At 36.5% G+C, this 27,167-nt stretch overlaps 2 protein-coding genes across 2 annotated transcripts in view; one reads left to right on the top strand and one right to left on the bottom strand.

Moving 5' to 3' along the window:
• LOC134791284 (guanylate cyclase 32E) overlaps positions 1-22,231 on the top strand; it is a 107,340-nt gene extending 85,109 nt beyond the window's left edge. The window contains exons 16-20 of the mRNA XM_063762279.1: positions 2,036-2,104; positions 10,893-11,052; positions 17,711-17,913; positions 19,723-19,798; positions 21,791-22,231. Of these exons, the coding sequence (XP_063618349.1) occupies positions 2,036-2,104; positions 10,893-11,052; positions 17,711-17,913; positions 19,723-19,798; positions 21,791-22,017 (735 nt within the window). The 3' untranslated portion in view covers positions 22,018-22,231. The remainder of the gene's footprint in view (positions 1-2,035; positions 2,105-10,892; positions 11,053-17,710; positions 17,914-19,722; positions 19,799-21,790) is intronic.
• LOC134791843 (uncharacterized oxidoreductase TM_0325-like) lies at positions 16,065-16,896 on the bottom strand. The gene has a single exon (XM_063762974.1). It carries the CDS (start codon positions 16,824-16,826, stop codon positions 16,068-16,070), a length of 759 nt encoding a protein of 252 aa, XP_063619044.1. The 5' UTR covers positions 16,827-16,896; the 3' UTR covers positions 16,065-16,067.
• Positions 22,232-27,167: the final 4,936 nt, after the last annotated feature.

Here is a 27,167-nt window from a genome sequence, read left to right as displayed (position 1 = left end):
TGTGTGCACCCATACTTTTACACTTGACTGTACCTGCCAGCGTGGTACTAAGTAGCTACTCGTATATTCCGGGTTCCGGGTCACTGCAGGGAAACGAATTTAAGAAGCCTTCTCTAAAGGGGCCCACTGATTAACAGTCCGCCGCACGGTATCGGCCTGTCAGTTAGAACAAAATTTTGACAGTTCCGAACAACTGACAGGCCGATACCGTCCGGCGGACTGTTAATCAGTGGGCCCCTTACCTTATATTCAGATGATAGTTGGAGGGTCGAATGGAGATTAAGTGAAACGAAACATTACCGAAGCTGTGTTATTTTCTCGGTATCCAAGTATAGAGAGAGCAAGTAAATGTAAACGTAACTTATTTATATGCTAAGTATAATTGTTTACAGTATGCTATTTATACAATTACATACGTCGCATATTTATGTTGCAGACAGTAATATACAGGATGATTCATGAGACGTGAGCAGGACTAATCCTGCACACTCAGTTACTGATAATTGATCGATCACCGTCGTATTTAGGTGAAACAACAACACTTTTTCCTATTTTTAAACTTTTTGGTGAGGGCAAATTTAATTATCTACAATCATGGTCACCCTACCAGACCTAATTTAAACATAAAACCTCTTTAATCGTAATGACAGCATTTTGATTACGAAGAAAATAAACTGTCAAACTTGACTGAGATACGAGTTTTCACAAGTATGACATTCAATTTGACTCAGAATATCGGTAGTTTAGTATTCTAATTTTAGGGTGACCATGCATTTCGTAAATAAATTAATAACTTTTTTTTTCAACACGACTAGAAAGTTAACTTTAATCTCATTAATACTGATACGAAACAGTTGCTTATAATTTACGAAATGCGCAGTGTTAGTCCTGCTCACGTCTCCTGAATCTCCCTGTATAGTACAATATGTTAATTTAGGCATATAGTACATACAATATTATAATAAGAGTTAAGACTTAGGAAATTTTCAACATATTTTGTATGGAATTTATTTTTCGCCTACAATAATCAAAACGTCGAAAAAATCTAACGAAGAGGCATAGCTATTAAAATCTAATTTTATTAAAATATTTTTCATAATACAAATCTTAAAAATATATGAATGTAAAGAAAATCTAGCCGCTTTAGCCATAGAGTTTACCAAGTGTCATGAATTAACATTGGGAAAATATGAAAAAAATCATTACTATAAAAAAGATATCGACTGATTTTGTGTAAAATTTTAACATAACCCTAAAATAATAAAACTTTATTCTTTACAGAGAAACGCAGTTTTGTCTCTATTTCATTCAAAATTCTATTATTATATTGACGACCAGTCTGGCCTAGTGGGTAGTGTCCCTGCCTGTGAAGCCGATGGTCCTGGGTTCGAATCCCAGTAAGGGCATTTATTTGTGTGATGACACAGATATTTGTTCCTGAGTCATGATGGTTTTCTATGTATTTAAGTACATATTTATATATTATATATATCGTTGTCTGAGTACCCACAACGGGCCACAACACAAGCCTTCTTGAGCTTACTGTGGGACTTAGTCAATCTGTGTAAGAATGTCCTAAATATTTATTTATTTATTTATTTATATGAATAGTTAAAAAAAATCACAATCTCGGGCAAGACTCGAACTCGCGACTCTGGATCACTATCCCATCGCCCAACTGAGCTATTGAGACATTACATGACGATAATGTTATTTATTCTCAACTTTGTGGTACTTATATCGTTTGCAGACATTTATGTTTAACGGCCTGATTCAAACTTTAAAATACGTTAAAAATTTGCTAAGATACGATATGGATCGGATATATCACTGTCAAAAGTGACGTTTTGTTTGAAGGAATTTGAAGGAATTATTATTTTTATTACGCTTCTATAAGCTCACAACTGTACGTATTGATTGTAATGTAAAACTAAACTTATTACTGATACTGATATTATGTTCACTGCGATTATCTCTAGGGAGAAAAGTATCAATTTCCCTGTCGGCTCGTAAGTAATGTATGCTTTTGTTTCAGGTGGTGGAAATTCTGAATGACTTATACACGTGCTGTGATGCCATCATATCATATTACAACGTTTACAAGGTAAAATATATATAGCATTTAACATTAAGACTAATTTGCACTGCAGTTGCCAGTCATAACCTCAGTCATAGTCGTAGGTATTGAGAAAAAAACGCAAATATGATGAGCATATTGATGCTTAAAAGTGACGCGCTCCATAATTTTAACTCTCAATTGTCATACTTTATGCCAATTATGGAATCCACTAAGTTTCAGTTCAAACGCTTATTATTAGAGTCTGTGCGGAAAGTATTGGGCCCCATTCCACGACTCTTCTCTTTCCGCACAGACTCTATTTCATTAGAATATGTATATATGGCACTACTATTAACATTATTATTATACATAGATAGACAGAATACCTTTTATTGCAAATATATATAAAATAACATATTATTCGGACGTGTGCGTCATAACGCCACGCCAATATATGTAAATACGGACAAGTACCGAAATGCACGATTTATAACTTCAGTTAGATGTTCATCATATTATCAGTGTACGTTCGAATGGGCCTGTAACACATTGATTGAATAATAGGTCCAGTCACGTTACACGTGTAGCAATAGCAACCTAGAAACAGTCTAGGGAGCTATTTAGGATACTTACGCCCCTACCACCTTGCCGTACCTAGGCCAATACAGGAAATTGTTCCTGCGTGCCTACACGTACCAATCACAATTAAGGAAGCAATTAGGGTATCCCGTATGAGTAGACTGCTTAAGAGTCACACGAAAGCGAGTAGAAGTTTTACATCATCATCAGTATCATCCTTTTCGAGTACGCTGATCCCCTTCTGATAGATAGATTTTTTTGAGCGATGGCACCATACCTTTGGCCTATCCTCGAGTAAATGGCGATACTTTTTGACATTTAACAAAGGATCATGCCGAATTTGGCCTATGATTCGATAAGAATACGAATACGATAAATTTTATCATATTTCTTACAATCTCATACATATAATAGATTCAAAATACATATATTGTATGCAAAGATATTGATTGAAAGAGTAGTGAAAGAAACCGATGAGAAAGTATGGGATGCACAACCGGGATTCCGAAAGGGTATGGGATGTACGGATCAAGTCTTTTCCTTGCGATGTATAGCCAAAAAGTATTTGGCCAAAGGTCAAAAGGTCTATTGTGCTTTCGTGGATCTGGAAAAGGCTTATGACAGAGTGGTGAGGAATGAACTTTGGTCGGTACTATCGATGTATGGATTGAGCGGCCATCTCATTCAGGCACTGAAATCGCTCTATGAGGATTCCAGTGCTTGTGTGAGAGTAAACGGATCGTACACTGAGTGGTTTAGCATCGAGAAGGGTGTTAGGCAGGGATGTCGTGTAGCGTCACCGTGGCTGTTTAATCTGTTCATGGATAGTAGTTTGCATGATTTGAGAAATGATGAATGTGGGCTGAGAATGAGTGGGTTATCCGTCAAATGTCTTCTTTACGCTGATGACCTGGTATTGCTAGCGTCATCGGGTGATGAGTTGCAGGAAATGGTAACTGGAATGCATGGGTCTTTTGAAAGGAAAGGAATGAAAATAAATGTAAGCAAGACGAAAGTAATGGTATTTGAAAAGGAAGAAAATATGACAAAGTGTGAAATTTCGATTGGTCAAGAAAGAGTGGAACAAGTGAAAGAGTTTGTGTATCTGGGAACCTTGTTCACTAGGGACGGTAATAAGCATGATAAAGACATTGAAAGGAGAGCGAATGCTGGAAATCATGTGAATGGGGCACTTAACGCTTTTATGAGCAGCCAGAAGGTGTCGCAAAAAGCACGGTTGGCTGTTCATAGAGGGGTGTTGGTGCCTACACTTATGTATGGTAGCGAAAGTTGGGTATGGCAGAAGAGGCATCAGAGCCAAGTGAATGCAGTGGAAATGAGAGCGTTGAGAAGTGTGTGTGGTGTGAGATTGCAAGATAGAATTAGGAAAAATGTGATAAGGGAAAAGTGTGGACTGAATGTAGATGTAGTGACAAAAATTGAGAAAGGTATGTTGAGATGGTTTGGACATGTGGAAAGAATGAGTGAAAGAAGGCTAACAAAGAGAGTATATAATGGAGAAGTGGAAGTGGGAGTTGGCGTGGTGGTGGGAGAAGTGGGAGGGGAAGGGGTAGACCTCGGCGGACTTTCTCTGATCAGATCGGGGAAATCCTGAAGAAAGGCCAGGTCAAGAGCACTCTAAACCGGCGAGCGTGTATGAGGAATGTTATGAAAGTGAAGGAAGCGAAAGAGGTATGTCAGGATCGTAGCAAGTGGAAATCCGTGGTCTCTGCCTACCCCTCCGGGAAATAGACGTGATTATATGTATGTATGTATGTATATTAGATTCCAACGGACACTTCTTAGTAACGAAAAGAAGTTAAAGAGTAATTAAACCAAATCAACACATCCCACGCCATTACATAGAATCAATGACATTTGAGCCTCTCTAGAGCCAAACATAAAAGTATATATGGCAGTAAAATACTTTTACTGGCAGTAAAATACTCGAAAAAGATCTTATTTCATGCAGGTGTACTGAAGGACAAAGGCCTATATTGTTCCCACGGGAGTTATAGATTCTGAAAAAAAAAGCTATAACTCACGAGTGAGTTATGGCTTTTTCTTTAATTATGTCACTAATTTATACCAAAAAAGTAGTTTTAAATGAGTTTTACATTGATGAATACTGACGTTTATAAATTATTTTTTATGTGTATGTTTAAAAATATTTAATGTGATTAATTTTATAGTCGTTTAAATTATTTTTTACACAATTTTCGATTATGGCTGACTCCGGGTGGGTCTGTGCCTTCGAATCCTAACCTGCCAAAACAAGACAATATGGCGGACGAATGTTTGAAATGTCACCGTATTTAAGAATTATTTCGCTTAAAATTTAGTTTTTTCTTCGCAAGTGTGATGAAAAACATTGTGTGTAACTCCGGGGGTAAGCATATTGTAAACTCGAGTCTTTAACTCCCTCCAGCCTGGCTAGGCTAGGTTAAAAAGTAATTGGTCGATAAAGCAACTCGTCTTAAAATAAGCCCCTTATAAACCGCAAACAATTTGAATTAATGACATAAATTGACAACTGACTTTTAGGTTTTTTTTTAATCATAGACAATTGGTGATACAACAAGGAAATATCTGTCAACAATATTTGGCTAGATAGCCAGACTCTATTAGGCTTGGCAAAACTTCACATTAGTTTTGCTACGTAACCACAGACAGAACAATATAATTGCTTAAGTATAGTTTGTTCTTTTATTTACGATTAATAAGCAATGAACATTTATTTTAGTTATTCCATTAAAATTAAGTTCGATTAATCAAAAATCTTAACTTAAATAATTTTTACCCGATTTAAGGACGACTCGATTGATTTAAGACGAGTTGCTTCGTGGGCGACATGCTATTTGGACCACATACATTTTACACGAATTGCTTTGTCGGCGACCAGCTATTTAGACCATATGCATGTAAGACGATTTGATAATACGACAGTAGACGAAATCATTTTGTGACGAGTTGCTTCATGGACCGCTTACGTTATAGACTATCTGCAAATTTGCCCAAATGATTTTTAGGTGAGTTGACGCTGTAGACGACCTGCGTTTTTGACCATATGATAGAGTCTGGCTAGCCAAAAATTGTTGACAAATATTTCGTTGTTGTATCACCAATTGTCTATGATTTAAAAAAAAAGCTAAAAGTCAGTTGTCAATTTATGTTATTCATTCAAATTGTTTGCGGTTTATAATGGGTTTATTTTAAATAATATTAATAATGTCTATACTGAGTGAGGTTCACAAACTATTATTTAAGCTGTTAAATAATTACGACAATGTGCGAAGTCGACGTGTAGCGTTGTATAACGAAAAACTGCAATGTTTACAACTCCTAAACAAATGTAAACAAATTCGGAGGTTGGTGCTCTATAAATATTTTGATACTTAGCATTTAGCATATTTGGCATAGTACTTATGTATTTTTTTGGTGATGGATTAATATTACGGTATTATCGAGCTAGGTCTTATTTATACTACATTTCATTTTTCGCCTTGTAACAATGGTATATGGTGAGAAAATGTTAACATATGTGTTTATTGTTGACTGTATTTTTCATAGTGGTAGAAATTATGTGAGCTGACTTTGAGTGCACGTCAACGTATATTTAACTTATATCCTTAGGTACCTTACGTGTGCACAGAAAATCAAAAATATTTTCTAGTATCAAAACTATAATTCCTACTACACAAAGTGTGACCAGCCCAAGATTTTTTGAATTTCCCGCCAAACATTTGTGTAATATTTCAGTAGCCAGACTCTACTAACCCATTGGTTTTACATTTGATTCCATAACCATTTTTACTATAAAACAACTCTAGCTGTTATAGTCTATTCCGGTTCGCTGGCTATGTCTTATTCATCTATGGAAGGCGTATTAAATATATTATCATATTAAAAAAATTGAAAATCACTAATATCTATTAAAAAAATTTATTAACCTAATACCAACTCATTCGATTTTTGTTCCTTGACAGCCTTTAAACGCCCAATATCATCGATATGTTTACACTATTTACGGCACCTTATTTCCTTGTAATAAGGCATAATAATATTTAAACATGGCCAGATACAAGGCAGAATTCCTAACCTCAAAATCGTAGAGAAATTCCGCTTTTATAATGTTCTGTGAAGTGTCCGTGAATTTCTAATAACTTTCGGTACTTTTATTTCATGTTTGGAGCCTAACAATATATACCACCCATGTTTAGCGAATGTTGGGCCAAACTTCTATGGGAGCGGAACATCATCCTTTAACACATATCAGTGAAAAAATAAGGATCAAAGTCAAATGGCGTTCTAAAAGATTTAATCATTTGTGTCGAAAGATGGCAGTCAATGTACTGACTAGATAATTTACTATGATAATATTCCTCTATTTCAAATTATTTTTAATATTATGTAATATGTACATGACATGTAAATATTCATGAGTTTCATGACACTTTTGCATATCATTTTAAAATGAGAGCATAAGTAACTTCGTTTGTGTGAGCGGCCTTTCGGTGGCAGGTTCGTGTGAATCTTAAGAGGAAAGCGAGTCATGTGGGCGTACTATGTAATTCGATAAAAAGGACGTGCAACTGGAGTGCGTGTTGCTGTGCGAGGATCTATCTTCGTTATATCCAGTGCGGTGAAAATAACTCATCCAAACTTGTGTGAGTTGGTCAGAGCTACAGTGTCATAATACTCATATTTTTTTAAGGTTTTTTACTTGCGCCCCTCACTTCACTTTACCTTTTTGCTATACTTGATTCAAAAGTGTATGTGAAGTCCCCAATCCGCATTGGGCTAGTGTGAGGATTATAGCCCAAGGCCTCTCGTGCATGAGAGGAGGCCTGTGCCCAGCAGGGACGTGTATATTTTTATTTACTATCACATATTTTTTTCCAATAAAGATGAAAAGGACACGTTACTTATGCGCCTGGCCGCCATCGCAAGCCTTTGTTGCATGTTATTTGTAGCAGATCTTCGAATCTATTAAACGGTACCTAGGTATTTTTAGATTTGTTTTTCATTTTTAGTACAAACCTTTGTTCAATGAGCACTTATGAGATCACTTCGGTCTTAGTAATCGGTTTATTTTTTACTAAAATGTACCCCCATAACATAAATATTTCAATAATAAAACTAAGTCGGAGCTCTGTAAAACATGTGCTATACAAATCGAATTAATATTTCTTATGCCTGGACCACACTAACGGGAAACGATAATCCCAGTGTGGCCGTATGAAAAAGTGTCCATTATTGCGAGAATCAACGACGTTTCCCGTTAGTGTGGCATTAGAATTTTTGAGTGACATACGACAAGGACAGGCCGACATGATTTAACTAAATTATTTATGTGACTTAGTTTTTTGCCAATTTAGTAAAGAAACAAAGTAAAAGAGACGGAACATGAAAGAACACAATTATTTTTGATAAGATCTCATCACTGCAGTCTACATCGACAGTAGCAACACCTACACAAAACGTGAGAAAGCCTGAGTGTATAAGATAACATTGAAATTGCTTCGTATTTGCATACGGAAATTACACTCAAAGTTTGTCAAACAATAATAATCGAGCATAGATATAAAAAAAGTAAAAATTGAAAACGAAAATAATTGAAATAATAGTGCATCACTACCAAAGCCCGGATTGACGGGAGACAAAATGCACTTTTCCTAGTGCTTAATACCTACAGTAATAATACAGTTTAACTGCACAGGTAACACTGCGCAGGGGTACCCTAGTGTGTATGGCCAGCTTAATGTAGCCGCGTTTGGTAGATAAAGTTGGTCAAGCAGATCTTGTCGGTAGAAAAAGGCGGCAAATTTGAAAAATGTAGTCGCGAAGGGATATCGTCTCATAGAAAATTTGAATTTCGCGCCTTTTTCTACTGACAAGATTTGCTTGACCATCTATATTAGTAATTTTCGGAATATTCCGAATTTCGGAATTACCCAAGTAAACCTCATTTCATTTTAATTTTGTGTTCAACTATAATATTTCTAAATTTCATAACGGTGGTATAGTACATTATCGTGCTGTTTTATCGACATCGACTTATTAAATAATATGTGTCCTCGCACTATTGAAACGTCAACACGTAATTTCTCCCGTCAATCCGGCCTTCACTACAGACGCTGAGAAATAGGGACTTGCCGGCAGTGTGATTCAAATTAAGGGCCAAGCCCTGCCAATCGTAGCAAGGCCATTTTGTAAACATCCCGTTGTCTGTTTGTAATCAAAACTTACAAACTAAAGCTTCACAAACTTTAAGTGTAGCTCAGTAGAAATTGTAATGTAAACAAACCAATGTACCTTCAATACTTCGTAATCTCGCACTTTGAAATAATAGAAATGGCGCGCCGCGCGAATTGCGATGAAAGATATGGCTGCATTGAGCGGGTATTTACCTTCTATCACCCTTAAGGGGCCCACTGATTAACAGTCCGCCGGACGGTATCGGCCTGTCAGTTAGAACAAAATTTTGACAGTTCCGAACAACTGACAGGCCGATACCGTCCGGCGGACTGTTAATCAGTGGGCCCCATTAATCATAAAACTTTACGGGCCTGATTTACTTAAATAAAGTTTTATCCCTTTCTTACAAATAGGTACATTTAAGTCAAAATAACTGATAAAGACAAACGATTAATAGCTAATTCAGGCCAGTAACGCGTTTATGTATAACGCCATATCTCAATAACTCTGAAAATATATTTTTATTTACAGGGTGACCTTAGCCATTGGACAAACCCTGAAATCCCACGTAGGGTTACTTCTCAGAAATGCTCTAACGGTATTTTTTCAATTAGAACAATTTTTTAATTATTTTATCTTAATAATAAATTATCAAACAAAAGTTATTTCCAATAATCGCCAACAAAAAGAAACATACTGTATTAATCATTGGCAGTGCTTTTGTGAGCAGTGGTGGCCGAGTGGATATGACGTCTGACTTTCAATCCGGAGGTCGCGGGTTCAAATCCTGGCTCGTACCAATGAGTTTTTCGAAACTTATGTACGAAATATCATTTGATATTTACCACTAGCTTTTCGGTGAAGGAAAACATCGTGAGGAAACCTGCATACATCTGCGAAGAAATTCAAAGGTGTATGTGAAGTCCCCAATCCGCATTGGGCTAGCGTGGGGACTATAGCCCAAGCCCTCTCGCGCATGAGAGGAGGCCTGTGCCCAGCAGTGAGACGTATATAGGCTGAAATGATGATGATGATGAGTGCTTTTGACAATTTGTTTGAAAATGTGGGGCAATGATGACATTTGTCAAAACTCAGAATCTTATTAATGTCATAAATAAAAAAGATAATCAAAACGGCCGAAGAAGGTTTAATACTATTTATTAATACCTCCGGAGCTACTAACACATACAGGTTGCTCCAAAGTAAAAAAATCGTATTTTGTTAATTTCTTCGTAACCGCTACACCGATTGTTATGATACTTTGTATACTGGTTCTAAATACCCTAATGCATATGTACATTTCGGCTTTGTCCAATGGCTAGGGACACCCTGTATAATTTTGTTTGTCAGATCTCTATCACTAGCTAAGTATTTTATACTAAAGTAAAACTGATGTAGTATGAAGAAAATAAGTATAATAATGAAAATAAGACATGATTTCATGATTTGATTTCTATCAAGCCAACTTTAACCTTTTAAGGCTTTGGTTAAAGTCGGCCCTAGCAAATATAGTCTACTTTCCCTGTGAATGTGGCATGTTTTCATGGCATTTGCCTTTCGTTAAAATTGTGTTAAAATTCAGTTTTAAAAACTACAATTTCTCTTAAATAAGTTGTATGCGCAAGTGCCGCAAGTGAATGGCGCAGGTTTTCTGTACCATCACCCACACTTTTCTGTCCATCGTTAAACCTTATTACAAAAGATGTAAGGTCCATCGATGGACAGTTAAGAGTGTTGCTGTTTGTACAGTCACCTGCAATAATATATTACACAACGAAGGCCGCAAAAATATCTGACACGATCTTATTTGTAGAGCGATAAGAGCGTGTCACCTATATTTGCGGCCTTCGAAGAGTAACATATTATTGCAGGTGACTGTACGTAGTCACATGGTCAGTCATATGTTTCAATTGTTTTCGTAGTTACATAAATATAATGCCTGTATTACAACAATCAAATGGTACATGCAGCATTTTCATGATGTTGTATGAAAAAAAAAACGAAAATTAACTATGCCTTTATTTTCTTGTGTGTATAACACCTACACTTTGTTCAGGTGGAGACAATAGGTGACGCGTACATGGTGGTCGGGGGTGTACCCGAGCGCTGTTCGCGGCACGCGGCCGAGGTCGCTTCGCTAGCGCTTCACGTGCTGGATGCGGTGCCTAAGATCCGAATGAGGAATATGCCAGCCGCTCGACTTCATATACGAATCGGTAAGTTATAATGAAAAAGAGTAATTCTCAAAAAAGTGGCATCTTAACCTGTCATCGAGTTTTTGAATTCAATATATGTTTATTTGCTCTTTTTCATATGTAACAAAAATGTATCTAGATAAACTAAAACAATGTTTATCGAGGCCAAGTCATTATTTTTATTTAAATTTAATACTTATATTTATAAAAAATAAAGAGTAGCACTTTTCACTGTAACCTGTCTTGTCCAAAAGCATCGCTCTTCCAGTTTTAGTTCTTTAGATTTTATAAGCACCAATTTATGTAAATAAAATATCATGCTTTATAATTACTACATAAACAATACCTTTTAAAATGTACATTGCACAGGCCTTATATATATGACGGAGGCACGGGCGACTGCGGTGGGCATAGTACCTCAATGTATTACTTCACAGCTAAATTAGTATGCTACCAGTGCATGAAATAAGCATTCGAACTCGTTAACCATACTAGTGCCTACTAAAATATCTAGTCGTTATTGGGATGTATTTGGATTGCACTCAAATAAAAGGATCGCATAAAATCGTTCAAGTCTTTATTCAAGTCAAGCTAGGCCGGCTCGAACCGTACACCTCTGACCCGAGAAGATTAGCCCTATTTGGGACCGGCAACAAACTCGGCGGGACACATCTTTTCAAAACAACACTTCTTCTCTTTATTTTACAAAGGTAAGGTTCTAATCACACGTAAGAAATCAAAATAACACTTGGAATAAAACACTTAGCTAAATGGTTAAAGCACGTTGGATTCTATAAGCTATCAGAATAATCCTTCAGGTATAAGCCTTCAGGAACGTGGCGAGTTAGGCACGAGGTTGGCTAACGAGTACGTCCGTTCTCTAGCGCGGTCCGATCAAGAAGAAACACCAGCGGTGGAGCCTCGCTGCTCCAGTGCTCCCGCCTCAACGTCAAATTGGTCAACCTGCTTGACCAACATAACGACAAAAATGCCAACTCGTGCCTACGTTCACCCAAGAGAAACCTCTTGACGTTCCAAAGCCTTCTACCTGTCATCTTAGTTCAACAACACGCCAATAGATGGCGTTACTCTCTACGTTATGAATTTCGTTACAACTTCCAAACAGCAAACATTGCTAGTAGCCAAACATTGCTAATCAATTGTATACAGGCGTCAAAAATTATGAACTGTAACGCTGCAATACGTCCTTCTGGAGTCACGCCCCGACATACAGGGCCGGATTAAGCATGTCGGGGCCCCTAAGCAGTGCGAGGCTCGGGGCCCCCTACAGTCAATTCTGCACACAGCATAGGGAACAGGGAAAGTTTAAGTTTGCGTTTTTAATTTCAATTTTCAGGCGTAGGCCGAGCCGATCCAAATCGAACGATGTTCTTTTCGCTCTTATTGCGTGGACATAAAGCTTTATTCTATCGGTTTTTGCCGCTTCCGCGTCGCGTCAAGTGTGGGGAGAGCCCTTTAGCACAGTACAAGAACAGTAGTGAATCTTCATAGAAATGTGCCGCTGCCGGCTTGAATGTGTGCGTGCGCGCCGGGCGCCGTGTACGCACGCGCTGCCACGCACACATTAGCATAATATACGGGGGAATACGGTGGCGGCAGTGTGGGCCGTACCGCGACTGTGATCGCGCGCATTCGAGTACGCTGCACGCCCGCTCGCATTTGCCTGCTCTTACCGGCCTTAATTTTTTTGATCATGACTTCGAACAGAGGAAAAAAATATTGTACTTAGTGTCTTTGGGTGTCACAATAACGACTCCTCAAACCCGGACTTGTCATTCTTCACAATACATTAATTACAGGAATTATGGTACAGATCGAAATTACTCAGAGTCCCACCCGATGACTTCGTCGTGAATATAGAAAGGATGGAGAAGGTGTTTCGCAAAGCGTTTGAAAAGGACCACATCAACATTAAAATCGGCACGTCAATTTAGGAACAATTAAAAGACATAGAATTTACGATGCCCTGCCCATGCTTCCCTAAAACCTTTTTACTAATGTTATACGTAAGGATGATAATTTACTTGACTTTAACCGCTAACAGTAAAGCGTTCCGAACATGCAGAAACCGGAGGAACATTTTTTCAGTATTGAATTTATATTTTTTTTAATAAATGCCATTTCCTAATGTAAATATTTAAATAGCGTTTTATTTATACGTCATTTATGAATTGTTAGAACATTTCATTATATTATATAAATAGAAACCTAGTGCTACTCATAATACGCAAATAATATTTAACTAAAAATAAAAGTGACAACCCTAAGCGCCAACGCAAGCGTAGGTAAATAACTTGCCGAGCGGCCTTAGATTCACTACTGTTCTTAGTGTACTGTGCCTTTAGGCTCAAGGCCAATTCCCAGTGCAATACCAAAGATGTGAGCTTCAGCGTCACTTGCCTATCTACCTCTAATGGCAAATTTTAAGCGAGGCTAAAGGCTAAGCTCAGTTCTGCAAAGTTGATTTTCTCAATAGTTAATATTTTGCGAGGCTGAACAGCAATTGTCCGACCATAAGACCAAACGCCGAGCCACATGATTAGAATCAACCTAATAATAAATAATTTCCATATGTTAAAATTACTTAAATTACTAGAGTTAGACCAAGATAAGCCTGCAACAATTTTGATAGCACGCTCGCAGTGCAAGTGTTATTTTAAACGTCAAAACTTCTATGAAATTATGACGTATAAATAACACTTGCACTGCGTATGCTATCAAAATAATTGCAGACTTTTCTTGGTCTAACTCTATTCATTCACTAGTCAAGCTAACATGTAGACGATACAGGGTCAAGTAAAGAATCAAAAATAAACGCGAGCGCAGCGAGCGCGAAATTTTTTGTTAACAATATATCGCAAATTGTGAAAGCGTGTTAAAAGGCTGGGTATCGATCTTCATCTGGGCCTAAAAGTCCGAAGTGCCCCAGTGAGGCGAGCTTTCATGCGAAGTCAAAGCCGTGCTTCATCAGACTTCAGGATAAATAGTTCAGAGCACAAACACGAACCAATGTCCATTGTATTAAAAAGCGAGACTGCAGGCCGCAGCGAGGCCAAAGGCTAAGCTGAAGTAGAGGAGATGTGAAACACAAACCAATGGTAAATTGAGGTAAAAAGTGAAGCTGAAGGTCGAGCATTCCTATGAAAAACTGGGGACACGTTCGTATTCTTTCTTTTTCTTGGTTTTAATCAATAGTCCTCGTGATTCTGAGTCGAAATAACACGAAAGTTGTTGGTTGTTCGAATAAAAGTGAACCATTTTTCCTGAAATCCCCTATTATTACAACTTTACAACAGGTACGCAGAATACGCCCCGTAAACTGTAACGTATTGCTTCAATTTTATTACAGTATTTCATTAATTTAAAGAATTGATCGAAAAAAAAGCAATAACAAAGTATACTCATTATTTTAAGAATAAAAAAATTACTTATGAATTTTGACCCTATGGAACAAAATTTTATTTGGTGCGCGCTGAGCCGCCGGGGCCCCCTAGCCGAGGCGGGGCCCCTAGGCAGTTGCCTACTTTGACTTAGGGTTAATCCGGCCCTGCCGACATATATATATTTTACAACAATATTCACGCACGAAGTTAGTCCAAGGATATTTTCACTGTAACCTGTACATCCGCGGTATTGCATCTGACTGATACACAGAAAATTTTATTTAGATCATAACTATGGCAAAATATTAGGTAAGTATCAAGCTAACCACCGTAGAGTACCATCATGACCCAAGTGTTGTAGTTTCGTAGAGACAAGTGGTTAAAGGCAGGAATCTGTACGGCTACCACCAGTTTTGACATTGACATAACGCTCACGTTTAAGTAACTTACTTTCTATGCATCTCGCTCGTACTCGCATATGCGAGCAATAGTGGAAGCGAGATGTACAGAAAGTAAATTACGTAGACGTGAGCGTTATGTCAATGTTAAAACTGATGGTAGAGGCTCTAGGGTTTGTAACGGAATGTTAACTTTAACTTGTCTCGATTATTTTACGAATTTGGTATGGGGCCTAATGTAATAATATCATTTTAATATTATATGAAGGTTTATTCATCTATGCTAAAAGTGAGACATTCGTATTATTATCCGTTCAAGAGAAAAAATAAAAAAGAATGTAATTTTCATTGTCAACTGCTTAACTTTAACCTGTGTTCAATGTATAGTTTATTGTAAGTCTTGAAAATAACTTCTTCATTTTCCATTCCCTTTTGAAAATTTGGGGTACTTGAAGTAGTAAAACTTATTTTTCATTCATAAAAGTAAAATTTTTTTCATTAACCTGTCGATGCCATTGAGAATCACTCAAAAACACAAAAACATGTTTTAACCTCCAATGCTAGAAAAGGACATTAAAATTTAATTTCCGTCTCTACATAATATATGCCCCAACTGACAACGCATACGGTAGAGAGAGAGGTACTCAAATAATTTGTAGGAGTTATATTTAATTTTTCCCTTCATTCACATTTCACAAACACTCCATGAAGCTTCTTTTGAAATAGTTAGTTTAATCAACTTTTAACTAAACAATTACTTACCTATTTAAAGTTCGTTCTAAATGTCGCAAAGTTTAAAGTGACTTGAAAAGACTATTAGTGTCTAAAAAGTGTTTCTTCAAAGTTTTCCAATGAAAGTTGAACAAGTTTAATTGACTGCTTGTAACGATTGTCCATGACCATGAATTAATTTAACTTATTAGGATTGTACATATGTACAAAGATAAATTATTACAAAGGCAATGAGAAATTAATAATATCTAAAACACTTATTTGGTACAGTTAATCCTTATTTTACAGAGCGTAAATTTACAACTTTATATAAACAATATTAAAACAATAAAATGGTAACAAGAAAAAACACAAAAATCATCATTAAACTATATAAGAATTGAATAAGTATAAGTATCGTACGGTTACGGGGTACCTATACATTGAGATGTTTTACAGATTTATATTACCTACAGGCTTGATTATTATGTCAACTTGTGCTTGTAATTACTACAAAATGTATTTACATCAAAAGCATACCATTATCGGTCACAAATGATGAACCAGTGATGCTCCTAGCCTTGTCACTGGCCAAAAACAGAATCAGATCTGCAGTTTCTTCGGGTTCTGATATATTCTTCAGAGCTGTTCCTTGCTTAAACCTCTCCCAGTATTTATCCGGGTTAGGAGCACCCGCGTTTGCTACTATGTCAGTTTTAACCGGGCCAGGGTTTACGCTGTTCACCCTGACGCCAAACTGAGCAAAATCCAAAGCGGTACATCGTGTAAAGTGGTCCAGTGCAGCTTTAGATACGGCGTAACACATATAGTTCTTCCCAGGTACCTTCATACCAGCTATACTTGAGATATTAATGATGTTACCCTTCGTCTCGATCAAGTGAGGAGCAGCTAGACTTGTCAAAAGAACCGTTGCACGTACATTAGTGCTCATGACCATGTCGTAATACTGGATTATGTTTTCGTCTAGCATAGATGAGATACCAACTATCCCAGCGTTGTTTATTAGAATATCTATCTTTCCAAAGTGATCCACTGTCCGCTTCACGATGGTCCTTGCTTCTTCATCTTTACTTACGTCCGCTATGATGATCAGAGATTTGGCACCGAGGTCTTCGCATTGTTTAGATACTTTGCCGAGTCTTTCCTCGTTTCTGGCCACTAAAGCTACCTTAGCACCTTCTTTGGCTAATGCTATGGCTGCGGCAGCTCCGATCCCGGAGCTCGCCCCAGTTATTATTGCCACTTTATCGGTGAAACTCATTGCGTAAGTTCTGAAAGACACCAAGAAAGGTACTGTTGATTCAATGATTTGATCGTCTACTTATAGTACATTTGTTGCAGAGAAGGATTTAATATAATTTAAGCAATTGTCGTCTTTATGTCGAACATCATAAGAAATTCAGATTATTTTTATGTTACGTGCAAACAATGCCAATGAAACATTATGTTTAAAGTGCAGAATTTAAATTCTAATGTGAACTGTTAACCTTTCATTTGTCATGTATTGTACTACCTACGTATAAGTATTTTTCCATGCATTGTGTTAAAATATAATAAATCATAAATTTACTAGTGTACCTTTTACCTCAGTAAATGTTTATATTTATATAATACAATTTTAATATTTCTGATTTACCAAAACAAATATAAAAATGAATTAACATAATAGCCTCGTAAGTCCCGCGTATTTGTACAAATTCAACTCCGAGTTTTGAACTCTTATAGAAATAAAAGAAAACTTAAATTGGAAATTGTCCTGGGTTTTACGAGGATTTTAAACACTATTAGCCTTAATGTTTTATTTTTTCGCATAGTTAATTTATGTAGATTAGCATTTTGCTATTAGGCTATTACAGTACCTATCCTATAATGATACACATGCGCGTATCATTTATTAATGCACTGTAAGACAAAGAACCGAACAGTGAATCTCAACATCAGACGACGCAACGGAGCCACGCTGTTACGTCGTCGCCTAAATCTAATAATGTTTAATTTGTTTTTCATTTGTAGTTTTTTTTTTGTTGATTTCTTGTATTCTTATTTTGTAGTTTCACAGTGCCTTAGTTTTTACTGTAATGCTGTGTCACTTATTTGAGTAATAAATAAATAAAATAAACATCTAACGTAAGTATATTTCCACAGGTATACACAGTGGGCAGTGCGCCGCGGGCGTCGTGGGTGTCAAAATGCCTCGCTACTGCCTGTTCGGGGATACGGTCAACACTGCGGCGCGTATGGAGTCGAGCGGTGAACCGCAGAGGATCCACGTCAGCAACGACACGTACAAGCTGCTGCGGCAGCATGGCGGGTACCATTTCAAGGAGAGGGGGATTGTGAATATCAAGGTACCTGTAATTGAATTTTTCTTTTGTGGGGCAGTAAAGTGTATTTACTTTATATTACTTTAGACGTCAAAGATAGATACAATTTAAAAAAATTAGACTAAGGGCTGGTTGCACCAACCACATTTAGCGGACTGATCAGCGTCAGTCAGCAGTGAACTATGGAACTTCCCATACGATAAAATTTGAATTGTGACAGAATGGTTTGGTGCAACCGACCCTAACAGAAGCAACGGAGATTCATGCCAACAACGGCACGTATAATGGTTACGACAGATCGACTGGTACCAGGAGAGGTGCATTGTGAATACCACGGGGGTCAACGTTAGGTCCCATTAAAAGGAAATGTGGAATGCGGGGGGAGGGAGATACAAGTCAGAAGCGAAACGTAAACCTGCAAAAGCAACACAGCGGGTACCAGTTTAAGTAGAGTGGTATTGTGAATATCAAAGTAAAATATTGTAGAAAGGTACCAAAAGTCACTGAGTGATAGAATAACTGACGCAGACAGCACATAAAAAAGGATAATCGTAAACTGTCATTTAAAGTTTGATGCCACTCATGATGGATCGCGACATTTTTACTTCAACCCATAAAGAAGATACCTTGCCTCTAGTGCAATTTTAGGTAAATCGTGGGCTAAAGTCGTAAATCTCGATTGTCCTTGAAATGGGGTCACAAGGTTTACGATTTTAGCAGACGAAACACTTTTAAAATCCGTTTTATTCTATTAAACGTTTCAAATTTAACTTAAGGATTTAGAGAAAATTAAGTAATATCGTTACAAAATTCTTAGATATAAAATATTATTATATTCGATATTTGCAAGTTCTAGAGCTATTCTTTGGAATTTTAAAGTGTAATACTGTGGCCCTAACGAATAAGGGTACAAGACTCCAGCAGCGCAGGAGCAAAGGGTGTAAGTTCCACGTAACACTTATGCCCTTTTACACCTAAGTGGGAGACTTGTACCCTTCCTCACTAGGGCCACAGAATTTATTTATTTATTTATTTATACCGCCGTCCTAAGTAAAATGGACGTACCTTAACTCAAATGAAAATTTACTGCGAACATATATATTAAATTCTTTATCAAACAATTCCGAAATCATGTGTCCTTCAGATACGTCTATAACATTTAGGACGGCCAAATAGGTAACTATTAGTAATCAATTAATTACAATATATTCTACCTACCTACAAAACTTAAGAAACTGAAACCCATTCTGAGCCATGCCGGGTCCAATTGTCCCCATCACACTAGCAGCGTTACCCCTCTATATGGCGATGGAGACCTGTTGGACAAGCCATGACTCAAAACGGGAGTCATTCCATTTCTCCCTAAGGTGCTTGCCAAGCTCTCGTATTAATTAGTTTTACCAAAGAGAATTTGAAATAGAGCGTTACTGTCATGGTAAATTATTGTAGCTACAGTATATTTACTGCCATCTTTCGACAAAAGATACAAATTGTTAGAACGCCATTTGACTTTGATCATTATTCTTTCACTGATATGTGTTAACTTGTTAAATATTAATATTAACGCCATCTCGCCATTTCGAGCGATGGCGCCATAACCTTTGGCCTACAGTCGAGTAGAAGCGTTAATTTCAATATTTAACAAATTAACACATATCAGTGAAAGAATAAGGATCAAAGTCAAATGGCGTTCTAACAGTGTTAATCTTCTGTCGAAAGATGGCAGTAAATTTACAGTGGCTACATAATTTACTTTGAAAATCCGCCTCTATACACTTTATTCTCTTTGGTTTACGATATCGATTAGTTTTATAGTCAAATAATTTGTTTTAGGGTAAGGGCGACATGAAAACTTGGTGGCTGGTCGGAGAGGACCATGAGAGGAGAAAAAACTCTCTTTCCCGATATCGTAAGTAAAATTAGAATAGCTTTCTAAGAATAGGTACTAGTTAATTGTATCTAAACGGCCTGTGTTTATTGTTCTAGAAATAAAAATATATAATGCAAACTATATGAGAGAATAAGTAGATACCTAGTCGTACAAATTTACAGGAATTTCTTCGTATACTTAATTGTAACGTTTCCTGAGTAGGTTGGTCGATACAAAACTAAATATAGATATAACTATAGAATAGATAGGTTATTTTCATATTAAAGGAGCACAAAAAATACTTCCGTATTTATTTCATTACCGTATGAATTAACGTATGAATCAGTTTTTGTTGATTAATTCTCATACCATTCATCTTTGTCATACTCGATGTTAAACATAATCTTGCCTCTTTCTCTTTCGGGAGCTCGAAAGGCACGTGCACATATCTCCCTTGCCTTAAGCGCGACTAAAGGCAACTTGTACAATTTGGTCTCTATCTTTGTAAGTGGGTAAAGTATACTTAATGCTATGTGTAGGTACCTAATTTTTTACAGTGTGACCTTAGCCATTGGACAAACCCTGAAATCCCATGTAGGGTTACTTCTCAGAAATGTTCTAACGGTAATATTTTTTTAATTAGAACAAAAGATAAAAAAAAATATTTTCAAACAAAAATTATTTCCAATAATCGACAGCAAAAATAAACATACTGTATCAATCATTGGCAGTGCTTTTGACAATTTGTTTGAAAATGTGCGGCAATGATGACATTTGTCAAAAGTCAGAATCTTATTAATGTCATAAATAAAAAAGATAATCAAAACGGTCGAAGAAGGTTTCATACTATTTATTACCTCAGGAGCTACTAACACATACAGGTTGCTCCAAAGTAAAAAAATCGTAATTAGTTAATTTCTTCGTAACCGCTACACCGATTGTTATGATACTGTGTATACTGGTTCTAAATACCCTAATGCATATGTACATTTCGACTTTGTCCAATGGCTAGGGACACCCTGTATAATTACTAAATTAATGAGTAATTATGAGTTTGCGGTTAGTACAGACGTGTGAAAGTTTTGATGAGTATAACTTATCCACGGTATTAAACCACTGTCTTTACTGAACATAAATTCCCAGACAACCTTGAAATGATTTCATTCAAATATTGACGTAAGTAAAATGTCAATCAAGTTTCCGAACTAGAAGTTATTAAGACAGAAGGGCTGTCTTAATTTGTTTGTATTAATAAATTACATTTCTAATCAACAGTTTCAGAGGGTTTATTGTTTTATTTTTAACCGTGTAATATAATTCAACCGTGGCGTTTCGTGTTAGTGTGGTTATCACAGTAATAATACAGCTGTAATGCAGAATTGTTTTCCAACGTCTTTTCTCGAAAATTTTCGCATTGTCATGCTACTTCAGTCAACCTCAGTACTTTTTGTACCGAGACTGACTGAAATAGTAAGACACGTTCGTACGTTTCCGTGAATAACGATGGAAAATAACTATGCAAGTATGCACTACATCTGTCTGTACATTTATTATTACTTAGTTCCAGTGTTTATTATGTCGTTACTTACTCGTTACTTAATATGTCGTGGGTAGTGATGAAATACTATCCCTAGCAAGCAGGCAATGACGTCTACTAGAATTTGAGTTTCACAACTATCAAACATTAGGAACCTATATCTAAGTCGTCTGGCCGCGTAGCCAAGATGCCGATCGCTTGTTACGCTCCGTAGCGATCGAAACGCAACTGTCACTGTCGCACTAATATGGAAGAGTGATAGAGAGACATAATGCTTTTTCGTTGTCGATGTGATAGCGATTGTAACCTTGGCTAGGCCGGCAGCGTCACCGATGTCAAAAGTCACGTAACTAACTAAATATGTACTTACTACTGATACTACTACTGATACTCAGGTACTGATATCTCAGACCACCACAGACAGCTTAGTCGTGTGAAACTTAGTTTACAAAAACCTTTTTTCCAATAGAAGTTGACTTTCCATTTTCCTACAGAACCAGGCCTCGACAGGCCCTCGCAGTCCGAAGACTCAATAGAACCTTGGTGGAACCCGAACCGCTCTATTCAAAACATCCGTGACCGGGCGCGTCTTTCATGCGGGGGCTCCCTTGGCCCTGGCTCAGCCCTATCGTCCCCTGGTCCGCCAGCCTGCGCGTGCTTCGTACCTCAGCGAGACCACCACTCCGCTCCGGCCGTCAGCTTCTGTGACGACTGGCGCTAACGGCCTACCCGACCCCTTGACGAAAAGACTGAATCATTTGAGAAAGTAAATGTCAATGTTATCTATTATAACGATTATGTTTACGAGTGCGATGAGGAGGCGGAAATGAGGAGAATGAAACAAGGCGCCGATGAAAGAGCGAGGGGCTTGGCTGCGATGCAGAGACTTTGCTCCGTCGATTTTGACTACGGTACCTGGTTATAAACAACTTATTTTGTATGAATATACTTGCATGTTTAAAAAAGGGTACGGTCGTCATTCATAAACACCAATCTTAATTAGTTTTGATATACACTGTAATTGATATTTGTATCTGTAAGAAATAAGCTATGTTAAGCATGCTGTGTTTTATGAATGAAGAGGCTACTTTATATTTTAGTACACTTAATAAGTGACAAGTTTGTTTATATACATTTTCACCATACCAGCTCGTAAAGGCTCTCTTTATGATTCAAAAACTGATGACAAAAATACATTTTATCCACAAGAGTGGCAAAGTCATGTGATGCAGATTTTGAGTGGTATTTTATTAGTATTTTCCTTGCGTTGTTGGTGTGGTGAAAAAGTTTTGTTTTACTCAGTAGCAATGTTTGTTTAACTTTCGTGGTTTCAACCCTAACAACATTCAAGATTCCACTTTACGAACCATGAACTCACTACGCTCGTGGGTCAATTTTCTAATCTTTCGCTTGCTCAACTATCAATATTAGCACGAGGAGTTAAATAGACAACTTTGCCCCCGTGTAAAAAAAATAAGTACTTATTTTATTTCGCAAAAGTACGCAACGAACTAACAACGTCAATATGTTTTGGTGCATTAAACACGAATTGAAACATTTTCAAAATAAAACATGATATATTTGGAAAAATAAGCAGATATATTATATGTACTTAGTACCTATTAATTACATTATTATAGTATGTGTCTTTCATATACGATCTCGCTTTAATTTAAGCTTATTAACGATCAAATAAATACCACATGAGCGCATGTAAGTAGAAACATCTGGGGGCCTAATAATCAAACGAGCGAGCGAAGCAAATAGAAGTTCTTAGATTCAACTTAGAACGCAGCTGGCTAGGGGCACATCCCGGCATTTCAAATTTTTTTATCTTCCAATAGTTTGTTCCGCGATAACTTTCGTAAATTGGTTCTAATTTAGATGAAATTAGGTAAACGCGTAGTTGGAGGGTATAGATTTGTTAAGTTATAACATGGGCAGGATCGATCAAGGGGTTATGTAACGAGGAGGCCCAAAAGCGATTTGTTGAGGGGTCTTGCTATACTGGTCATCTAGTTTGCAAGGAAATAAGCGTAGGTAAGTAGAGCTCTATACAGTGGGACCGTTGTCTAGTCAATGATGGTGGGTATGCGGAACACGACATTTTCAGGGGCATATCAAACATTAGTAGGATTATCTGACGAGGATTCGAATGACCTATTCATTAGGGTCTCTATTGTTTCCCAAATAGTTTTAAGTCATAATATATTATTTGTCCAAATTTTCGTTAGTCATAATTGGTTTTTCTCAGAAACGCGTAACTTTTCAGGATTGCCATAAAACAAACCTAACTTTTTTTTTCTTTTTTTTTTTTAGAGGGAAAATGCTTTACGCATACTACCCGGCGCGGAAAAACAAACGTAACCTAACCTAACCTATCTATAGAATAACCTTACGAAAATCCTGAAAAGTTAACGGTTTCAGTTTTATATGACTAACGACAATATGACAAACAATACATTATGACTTAAAACTTTATGGGAAACAAAGGGACCCCCTATATATTATGTATCCTTAGTCAAAATAAAAATGGTCGATATCTTGAATTTCTTCTTTTTTTGACTGATTATGATGAAAATTTATATCTGAGGATCCGAAAGGCCTAAAATATACATCCGTAGTCAAAATTGTAGTAAAGGGCCGTCTTGAAAAATATTAATTTTTTGTCTTGTCGGAATGAAAATTGATATGTGAGAATACAAAAATGCCCTAAAATTTGTAAAAAACGGTCATTTGGAATTTCTATATTTTTTATTTATTCCAAATTACCTATATTAATCTGTTGTGAAATGATTAGCTTATTCAATCTCACGTTTTTGCGAATCGCAAGTTCACAGTTCCAGGCGAACTATTTAGATTTACTAGTAATTATTGCACATAGGTATAAGATAGATAGGTAGCTAATCAATTAAGTATTGCTAAATGTTCGATGATATATGTATGTTATGTTGTCTCTATTTTCTACGCCGTATATAATAGGTATGTCTTTGTCCGGTATAATGATCGTTCATTTTGTGAATAATATTATTTATTACAAATATCTGTTTATCTACTTTTATCTTTATTTAATAACATTTTTATATCATAATAAAACACTAAAAACTTATAAATAAAAAAATTGACCTAAATCGTAGTCGCTTGGTAGCGTGCCCAGAAGGCTGGCCGCATTGCCCCGCTGGATGGCAATTCTGATCCGTTGGGCAAAATATTGGCCAGTCCTCTGGTCACCAGAAGCCTCTATGAGGCGTTTTGACAGCTCCTCATAGAGGCGACGCGCGCTAGGACCCCACGGCCCCAAGGTTTCCACACTAAACGCCGCAAATATGTAGCTACTACCTACCTACTACCTAGTGTGACATATTTGCGGCGTTTGGGGCTCTGTTTATTGTTTTAGTACCTAATATAATTATGTATTAGAAGAGTGATTGTTGTACAGTCGCCATCAGATATATCGGAGCGGCCAAGGTGTTCACAATATCTGAACACGCGCTCTAACGCCCTGACAATAGAGGCGTGTTCCGATATTTGTGAGCACCTTGGCCGCTCCGATATGTCTGATGGCGACTGTACAGTCAGCATCAATAGTAGCGGATGAAACAATGCGTCAAAAGTATCTGTGACCCTCTAATACTTTTCCAAATAGAGATAAAACTCTACAGCTATCTCGTTCAAAATTAGCCTAATGCATGAAGTTTATATTTGAACGAAATATTTTTTATTCGGATATTTGTTGCCGTTATATCATGTTACAAATGCATTTCCGTTGTTAAATTATCATTTAATTGCTTAAAATAATAAATAAAAAGTACAAAATTTGCCCGCGAAAAGCTAGTGAGCGAAACGCAACGCCATTAGTCGAAACTTCACGTGACGTCAATCGTTTCAACCAATTGTTAAGACCAACCAAGAGTGAAAGAGATGCATTACCTGACTCGCCACTAAGTAGCAAACGTCAGTTGCGTTCACACCGAGTGACGTCATCAGTTCTGTCGAATTCGCGCTAAAAATTATGAGCGTTTAAACCGCTCAACATTTTTCAACTTTTTAAATATTTTTAATAATATTATGGGAAGGTTTAGAAAAGTATTTTTATTTTTTCCGACGTTCCAACGATATAAATAATTATTAAATTATTATTTGATTTATATTTTTTTAAATATTAAAAGTAATTATTAAAAAAAAAATTGAAAACAGTCATGCATGAGCCTAATTGTCTATTATTGTCTAATTATTCTACTTAAAAAGACATGTATCTTTACTATTAGATAATAATCATCAATAAATCTTAATCAAACTACGCATCAATAAATCTTATTGATGCGTAGTTTGATCCGCTACTTTTGATCCTGACTGTACCTAGTTGGGTATTTCCACTACACGATTCTTGGTAGGTATTTTTAGTACTGAATTTATTAGGATCAGAACTCAGAATAAAATGTCTGGTATGCTACAATATAGTTATGGCGTTATTTATAAACGCACTACAAGTCTCAATTAGCTATTAATCGTTTGTCTTGGTCTGTCATTTTGAGTTATGTATTTGTAAGATAGGGAAAAAACATAAATAAATTAACTAATTGAGGCTTCTAAAGTTTTTTAGTTTTAATAGTTATGAACTTATGAATAAGGGGGGTATATCTTTGATCTCATTAAAACTTTGTGTTATCAGGCTTTCTTTGTTTCATAAATATGTTATAATATTTTAAGAAATTAGAACAAAATTTATGTTTTATCACCCCAACTTTTATAAAACTAAATCTTGCAAATTGTATACCTTAGCGCTGTACTTAACTGTGTAATAGATTCAAACAAAGGTGCTTGTCTCTTTAAGACTAGACGTATTAAAGTTTTGTAACTAAGAAATTTAAACTTTGTTTATAATAGTATAAACAACGACTATTTGTACGTGGAACTTCAGTAATCAAACTTTGGTTATGCATTTATAATTTATTAAGGGAGCACAGTCAAAAACATTTTTCTATTTTACGTTAACCCTTAAATCGACAAGGGAAAAAAATCACAAAAAAACTGTTGTATCGCTTTTTTGGTATTATTATGTGGTTGTTTATTGTAGAAAAATCATGAAAAACATCTATTTATAATAGTTTCGAAAAAAACATATGTTAAGTAAGCTGGACGTTGCCAGGTACGGCGTAAATTAATTAAATAGCCGCGAAAGGAAAAGACGTTTTGTGTTTCGGACATTATTAGCATAATAAGGTTATATTAGTCAAATTCATTTTTTTTCTATTCCCTATTTAACCCCTTTAGGTGTTGAATTTCTCAAAGTTCTTTCTTATTTCTTGTACACATTACAAATGTAACCCTGGTGTGTAAATTTCAACTTTTTATCATTTGTAGTTTCGGCTCTGCGTTGAAATGTCAGTCAGTCGGGACACAAGCATTTATATTAGTGTATTTATTTCAATAGATAGATGAATAAACTCATTTCTGAACTGGTAAGTAAACGATACGAACATTTTAGTGATATCTGATATGCTATTTGGACTGTTAAAATTAAATGTCTGGCTAAAATATTTGATTCTCTACGATAAAACTGTTTAATTTACTACTGAAACTAGTGTCTGTGTGTTTTTATATGTTATGATAAATCATACTTATAATTTTGTAAGTAGGTATTATACCTGTGTAAAAAGTTAGGTTGAAAAGACTACGTCACCGTATCATTGTTGTCATCCTCATTTGCATCTACATTTAAATTTTGTCCTTGTATTTGTCGTTCTTAGTGCGTTGACAGCCCAAGGTGTCCTCGTCTGTCAATTGTTTAAGTTAAGTGGGCAGTTTATCCAACTAGTTTAACTGTCCTCGAGAGTCTTGCTTGTCACTACTTGGAGAAAGCTCTTGTAA

This window comes from Cydia splendana, chromosome 6, assembly GCF_910591565.1.
Source record: "Cydia splendana chromosome 6, ilCydSple1.2, whole genome shotgun sequence".
NCBI classification, from domain to species: domain Eukaryota; kingdom Metazoa; phylum Arthropoda; class Insecta; order Lepidoptera; family Tortricidae; genus Cydia; species Cydia splendana.
This window is presented reverse-complemented; position numbering and strand designations above follow the sequence as displayed.